Here is a 7,962-nt window from a genome sequence, read left to right as displayed (position 1 = left end):
CTGATGATGCAATAGAAAAAGAAAAACCCATTTTCTGAGGAGAAATTCAAGCCAGCTGCAGAAATTTGCATAACAAGTAGACAAATGTTTATCACCAACACAATGGGGAAAATGTCTCCAGGGCATGTCAGAGACCTTGTGGCAGCTCCTCCCACTATAGGCCCAAAGGCCTAGGAGAGAAAAAATGGTTTTGTGGGCCAGGTCCAGGACCCTCTTGCTGTGTGCAGCCTAGGGACTTGGTGCCCTGCATCCTAGCTGCTCTAGCCATGGCTAAAAGGGGCCAAGGTATAGCTCAGGCCATTACTTCAGCGTGTGCAAGCCCCAAGCCTTGGCAGCTTCCACATGGTGTTGAGCCTGCAGGAGCACAGAAGTCAAGAATCAAGGTTTAGGAACCTCTGCCTAGATTTCAGAGGATTTATGGAAATGCCTGGTTGTCCAGACAGAAGTGTGCTGCAGGGATGGAGCCCTCATGGAGAACCTCTAAGGCACTGCGGAAGGGAAATGTGGGGTGCAAGCCCCCACACAGAGTCCCCACTGGGGCACTGCCTAGTGGAGCTATAAGAGAAGGGCCACTGTCCTCCAGACCCCATAATGGTAGATCAACCAACAGCTTGCATCATGCACCTGGAAAATCCACAGACACTCAACATCAGCCTGTGAAAGCAGCCATGAGGGGGCTATACCCTGCAAAGCCACAGGGGTAGAGCTGCCCAAGGCTGTGGGAGCCCATCTGTTTCATCAGTGTGGCCTGGATTAAGACATGGAGTCAAAAGAGATCATTTTGGAGCTTTAAGATTTGACTGCCCCGGTGGATTTCAGACTTGCCTGGGACCTGTATGTAGCCACTTTGTTTTGGCCAATTTCTCCCATTTGTAACAGCTGTATTTACTCAATGCCTGTACCCCCACTGCATGTAGGAAGTAACTAACTTGCTTTTGATTTTACAGGCTCATAGGTGGAAGGGACTTGCCTTGTCTCAGATGAGGCTTGGACTCTGGACTTTTTTGAGTTAATGCCGAAATGAGTTAATACTTTGGGAGACTGTTGGGAAGGCATGATTGGCTTTGAAATGTGAGAACATGAGATTTGGGAGGAACCAAGAATGGAATGATACGGTTTGCCTGTGTCCCCACCCAAATCTCACCTTGAATTGTAGCTCCCATAATTCCCACATGTTGTAGGAGAAACCTGATGGTGGGAAATAACTGAATCATGGGGGCAGTTTCCCCCATACTGTTCTTGTGGTATTGAATAAGTCTCACTAGATCTGCTGGTTTTATAAGGGGTTTCCCCCTTTTGCTTGGCTCTCATTCTCTCTTGCCTGCCACCATGTAAGATGTGCCTTTCACCTTCACCATGATCATGAGGCCTCCCCAGCCATGTAAAACTGTGAGTCCACTAAACTCTTTTTCTTTATAAATTACCTAGTCTCAGGTATGTCTTTATCAGCAGTGTGAAAAAGGACTAATACAAGCAGAAACAGCTCTCACAACCTCCCTCTGCATTCACCTCTGGCCATTCTCAGTAAGATCAGGTAGGCAAGAGGTGGGCAGAGGTGGAAGAGGCAGGAACAAACCTATCTGGAACTAGGGCTCTCAAACCTGCCCTGCTCATATCAGCAGATAACTCACTATACATTGTATACCCTAGAGGCTCTTTGCTGTTGCTACCCAGAGATGTCACTTTTTATATTTGTATAAAAACATAGAAAGCTGGCCAGGCACAGTGGCTCATGCCTGTAATGCCAATCATTTGGGAGGCCAAGGCAGGAGGATCACTTGAAGCCAAGAGTTCACGACCAGACTGGGCAACATAACAGGACCCTGCCTCTACAAACAATTCAAAAATTAGCTGCGCATGGAGGCACATGCCTGTAGTCCTAGCTACTCAGGAGGCTGGGGTGGGAGGATCACTTGAGCCCAGGAGTTCAAGGCTGCGATGAGCTATGATCACCCCACTGCTCTCCAGCCTGGGCAACAAGCAAGGGCAAAAGAGCAAGACCTTTTTCCTTAAAAACAAAGAAACAAACAAACATTACAAAGCTGCATAGTGACTAAAAAACCAAAAGAAGAGTCAGCAAAATGGCAAAATGGACTTAAATCATAGATGTCATCAAGACATGATAAGCTTCCCAACCTGATGAATTAAAATCCCATCATAATGTATTTATTTAGTAGAATTTGACTACACATGCACAGGTCAAGACCAAATGTGATTTTAGTGTTTATTTATTTATTTTTAGACAGTCTTGCTCTGTCGCCTAGGCTGGAGTGCAGGGTGCGATCTCAGCTCACTGAAACTTCTGCCTCCTGGGTTCAAGTGATTCTCCTGCCTCAGCCTCCTGAGTAGCTGGGATTACAGGTACCTGCCACCGCATCTGGCTAATTTTGTATTTTTAGTAGAGACGGGGTTTCACCATGTTGGCCAGGCTGGTATCGAACTCCTGACCTCAAGTGATCCACCCACCTCGGCCTCCCAAAATGCTAGGATTACAGGCATGAGCCACCACGCCTGGCCTTAGTGTTTAAATATGTTTATTTTTATATACATGTAGGCATATTTATATAAAGATAAACAGATGTTTTGTTTATCTGAATAGGTGTGCTTGTCCTGCCCTAGTCCCTGCTTCCCTGGTGGCTACTTCCCACACACATGTGTGCTGCAGCCCCTGAGTCCATTTTCAGCAGGCTGAGGAAACACAGTAAACATAATCAGTGTTCTTACATAAACAGCACCTGTACAGAAAACAGCATAATCAGTATTCTGACTATTTGGACTCAACTATCCATTGGACAATTTCAAACAAAAATCACACAAGCGAATACGTGGTTTGAAAATATAGGATGAAAAGTCAAGTCAGGTGCTACAAATAACAACTTTCATGCGAAAAGGAATCCAGAGTTATCTCAGAGATTTCTTTCCCAAAAATATCTATTAAGAATATAGCACCACCGGGCACAGTGGCTTAGGCCGGGCGCGGTGGCTCAAGCCTGTAATCCCAGCACTTTGGGAGGCCGAGACGGGCGGATCACGAGGTCAGGAGATCGAGACCATCCTGGCTAACACGGTGAAACCCCGTCTCTACTAAAAATACAAAAACTAGCCGGGCGAGGTGGCGGGCGCCTGTAGTCCCAGCTCCTCGGGAGGCTGAGGCAGGAGAATGGCGTAAACCCGGGAGGCGGAGCTTGCAGTGAGCTGAGATCTGGCCACTGCACTCCAGTCCGGGCGACAGAGCGAGACTCCGCCTCAAAAAAAATAAAAATAAAAATAAATAAAAATAAAAATAAATAAAGAATATAGTACCACCGGGCACAGTGGCTCACGCCTGTAATCCCAGCACTTTGGGAAGCCAAGGCAGGTGGATCACTTGAGGCTAGGAGTTTGAGACCACTATCCTGGTCAACATGGCAAAATCCCATCTCTACTAAAAATACAAAAATTAGCCAGGCATAGTGGTGGGTGCCTGTAATCCCAGCTACTTTGGAGGCTGTGTCATGAGAATCATTTGAACCTGGAAGGTGGAGGCTGCAGTGAGCCAAGATGGCACCAGCCTGGGCGACAGAGCAAGACTCTGTCTCAAAAAAAAAAAAAAGAATTTAGCACACATTTGAAAGATCAGATTCAGATCTGATCAAATTCAGGCCCTCTCAACTATGCATTTATATAAACTTATTCATATAGTTCAGTCTCAGGTTGGAAAAATCCAAAATTGGGGGAAAACCCTCTGGTGATTCTCATCCTTGGTATCATGACCCATGGGAGTGTTGTGATCAGTTGTGAGGTCTGGGGGGGCGGGGGGCACTGGTTACTCATTAAGTTAAGACATTAAAGCTGGTGAACGATTGACTTTATTGCAAATCAGGAGAAACACAAGATTACTTATATAATAAATTCACTCTTACATGCTTTAGCAAAAATCAGTAAAACCAGAAAACATGGTAGCAATTAAAGTGAAAAAATTGGGGTCATTAAAGAATGTCTGGCCGGGCGCGGTGGCTCAAGCCTGTAATCCCAGCACTTTGGGAGGCTGAGACGGGCGGATCACGAGGTCAGGAGATCGAGACCATCCTGGCTAATACGGTGAAACCCTGTCTCTACTTAAAAATACAAAAAACTAGCCGGGCGACGAGGCGGGCGCCTGTAGTCCCAGCTACTCGGGAGGCTGAGGCAGGAGAATGGCGTAAACCCGGGAGGCGGAGCTTGCAGTGAGCTGAGATCCGGCCACTGCACTCCAGCCTGGGTGGCAGAGCAAGACTCCGTCTCAAACAAACAAACAAACAAAAAAAAAAAAAAAAAAAAGAATGTCTAATTGATTGGCTTGCGGTTTTTGAGATGGCTGAGAACTACCATCAGTGAGATCACCTTAAACAAACACTCTTAATGACGTGAAAAAGTCCCCATCCCTAAGTCGACTATAGGTGTTTAAGATCGTAGATTTAACTGAATTTAAAGTTATGTTAAAGCCCATTTTATTGAAGAGAAGAATTCCTTTTACAATATCATTCTCAAGTCATATATCAAGAAAAAGATTGAAATTACATTACTTTTTTTAAAAATAGAGACAGGGTCTCGCTGTGTTGCCCAGGCTGGTCTTGAACTCCTAGGCTCAAACGATCCTCCTGCCTCATCCTGCCAAAGTGCTGGGATTACAGGCATGAGCCGCCACACCCTGGTGAGATTACGTTACTTTTAGTGTTTAATTTCACTACGACAGGAAGTAGCCTAATACATACTGTTTTGTTTTTATTTTCTGGATTCGTCCTGATTTTTAGTCTTTGTACATGAGTACAACAATAAAGGAAATCACTTGTTAGATACATTAAAATTACTTCCAATCTTGCCCCCCACACATGAACTGTTTTCAGTTTGCTATTTTTAATGGCCCATGCTTATCTACATAGACAGCATAACATTGCTAACATTTTATGGCCTACTGTCCTCTTTCTTTCTTAGTATTATATTATAAAATATTTTTTCTTTATTTCCACATAGTTATTGATTCATTTTAATGGCTGCAAAATCAGGTACTCATTTAAGTTCAAATGGTTTAGCTTCACTCCTCAGAAATGTATTCCTCCTTCTCTTGATTGGTAGTCATAATCAAATGAAGAGATATTATTCTTTGTAGCTGGTTACTTACATTTCAAATACACTCATGAGTGGAGCCAAAACCCCATTAGTTCATTAGTCTGGAAGCACTATTAAATCTCCATTAAAATGTCTTCATTTTTCAATTTTTATTTATTTATTTATTTTTGTGGGGACGGAGTCTCACTCTGTCGCCCAGGATGGAGTGCAGTGGTGCGATCTTGGCTCACTGCAACCTCTGCCTCCTGGGTTCAAGTGATTCTCCTTGCCTCAGCCTTCCAAGTAGCTGGGATTACAGGCATACAGCACCATACCCAGCTCATTTTTGTATTTTTAGTAGAGACGGGGTTTCACCATGTTGGCCAGGCTGGTATCGAACCCCTGACCTAAGGTGATCCGCCCACCTCGGCCTCCCAAAGTGCTAGGATTACAGGCGTGAGCCACTGTGCCTAGCCCATTTTTCAATTTTAAACATGGGGATTAAGTAAACTACTATGCACATTTGCTAAAGGCAGTCCCTTACATTTGTTTTTGTGCAGAAAATACTTGGTGGTTAGAGACAGCAGCAGTCAGTGCACCTCTAGGCTGTCAGCGTGCCCTCTAAAACAACAGCTGCACCTCCTCTAATGTCAACCCTTCCATCTGGACGAAGTGAAATTCCCAGCTCTCCTCCTCGCTGGGAACACTGAAATGCTAAAGAAAACAAACAAGTCAAATTAAGAGTATTTTCACCCTTTTAAATTAACAAAGCATAGTGAAAGACTTATTACAAATCTTACAGTCCTCCCAGATCAGTTTCAAGAATAAACTCCTTCATCTGTTTATGGTATTGCCCACTCCCATCCCCATTCTCCTGCAGACTGAGAGAGCCACAAACTCAATTTGATCTACAAAACACACAGCTCCACATACTCCCTTCCTGAGCCTTTTCCTGGGCCACCTCCTCTACTAATTCCTGTAATGGCCCAGACACACCCCACTCATCGCTTCTTCCCCAGCTCTCTCTAGGAGTAAGCAAAGATGTTTGAAACAATAGAGGCAGGCCTATAACTCTAAGAAGATGAAGAAGGGTGGTCTCAGTCCTCCTGAGAAGGCCCCCATCTTCTCAGCGCTGAATAGGACAGAGGGAGTTCATTCACTCATAACATATTCAAGCAACCACGTGTGCCAGGTAGACAAAACAGGCACAGCCTCAATCTTCTAGGAGCTCAGTACTTAGGAGAATAATTAGACTCTCCAGGGAAAATGAATAGCCACCCTGTTCTCTCCAAATCAGGGTCACAGACTCCTCCTTGGATGATCAGGGCAGTGCAGCCTCCATCGCCTGCCATCATTTTTCTTTGCCTCTAAGCAATACATTAATCACTAGGGGACTTGGTTCCAAAGTAATTTGTTTGATTCAATCCTGTGACGAGCAATAGCAGTAAAGAACCTTGGTGATCATCCAGTCTCAACCCATCACATTATAAATAACCTCTCTGGGCCAAAGTTATACAGCTAATTTTATTCAACAAACACTTATTGGGCAGTTACTGTGTCTGTGTCTGTACAGTCTCTGTATGTTGGGGGAGGCAGAGGTGAAGGATGTTTGGGGTGGAGGATCTTTAAGAGTGAAGGAATTTTAAAACCTTTCATTTTCACATGGGTGATACGTAACATTTTATTACATTTTCAAGGGGATAGTACATATGAGAAGGAACCCTAGCTTTGAATTAGGCAAATAAAAAAGAAATTGGTAAAGAGCTATCCTACCATGCATTTCTTTCTTCCCCAGCTGCTGGGACCAGTAGCTGCTGAGAACAGCATGTGCAGACCCTCAAAAGAAGTGAAAAGTTAGGAGATAATCCCAATGAAAACAGAGGCAATTTTGTGGTAAATTTCTAAGCAATTACAATCAATTATCCAGTTTAACTAAACCCTAGATCACCTAAATCATTATGTTGGCCAGGCCACCTCAGGGTGTAGAATTATGAATGGAGATAGAAAGGAAGACATAGAATTTATGGATAAACTCTGCCAAATTATGTATCAAATGGTCTTACAGTTTCTTTTCTTTCCTTTTGTCTTTTTCTTTTATTTAATTTTTATTTATTTTATTTATTTTTTGAGACAGAGTCATGCTCTGTTGTCCGGCCTGGAGTGCAGTGGCACAATCACGGCTTACTGCAGTGTGGACATCCCATTCTCAAGTCATCCTCCTACCTTAGCGCCCCACAAGTAGCTGGAACTACAGGTGCACGTCACTATGCCTGGCTAATTTTTGTATTTGTTGTAGAGATGAGGTTTCGCCATGTTGCCCAGCCTGGTCTCGAATTCCTCATCTCAAGAGATCCACCTGCCTCAGCTTCCCAAAGTGCTGGGATTACAGGTATAAGCCACTGTGACTGGTCGTTACAGTTTCTTAAGGCTGAATTAGACTGCAGGTTTTAATTCTTGTCTTGTCTACCAGCTAATTGTTAGCCCTTGGTAGGAGAATCAAGGCATTTGCATAATTTTTTTTTCTTTTCTTTTCTTTTTTTTTTTTTTTTTGAGACGGAGTGTCGCTCTGTCGCCCAGGCTGGAGTGCAGTGGCACAATCTTGGCTCACTGCAACCTCCGCCTCCCAGGCGGAAGTGACTCTCCTGCCTCAGCCTCCTGAGTAGCTGGGATTACAGGCATGAGCTGTCACGCCCAGCTGATTTTCGTATTTTTAGTGGAGACAGGGTTTTACCATGTTAGCCAGGCTGTTCTTGAACTCCTGACCTCAAGTGATTCACCCATTTCAGCCTCCCAAAGGGCTGGGATTACAGGCATGAGCCACCGTGCCCAGACTTGCATAAGTCTTTCTACATCTTTAATTTTTTGTAGAGATGGGGTCTCCCTATGTTGCTCAGG

General features: G+C 44.3%; 1 protein-coding gene across 7 annotated transcripts in view; it reads right to left on the bottom strand.

Moving 5' to 3' along the window:
• Positions 1-4,554: 4,554 nt before the first annotated feature.
• PBLD (phenazine biosynthesis like protein domain containing) overlaps positions 4,555-7,962 on the bottom strand; it is a 45,424-nt gene continuing 42,016 nt past the window's right edge. For all 7 annotated transcript variants that reach the window (XM_033209480.1, XM_033209485.1, XM_033209486.1 and 4 more), the window contains exons 9-10: positions 6,841-6,903; positions 4,555-5,781 (exon numbers count right to left, since the gene is read on the bottom strand). In XM_033209480.1, coding sequence (XP_033065371.1) covers positions 5,669-5,781; positions 6,841-6,903 — 176 coding nt within the window. In that variant the 3' untranslated portion in view covers positions 4,555-5,668. The remainder of the gene's footprint in view (positions 5,782-6,840; positions 6,904-7,962) is intronic.

The sequence above is a fragment of the Trachypithecus francoisi genome, unplaced genomic scaffold (assembly GCF_009764315.1).
Source record: "Trachypithecus francoisi isolate TF-2019V2 unplaced genomic scaffold, Tfra_2.0 Lachesis_group9, whole genome shotgun sequence".
Classification (NCBI taxonomy): Eukaryota; Metazoa; Chordata; class Mammalia; order Primates; family Cercopithecidae; genus Trachypithecus; species Trachypithecus francoisi.
This window is presented reverse-complemented; position numbering and strand designations above follow the sequence as displayed.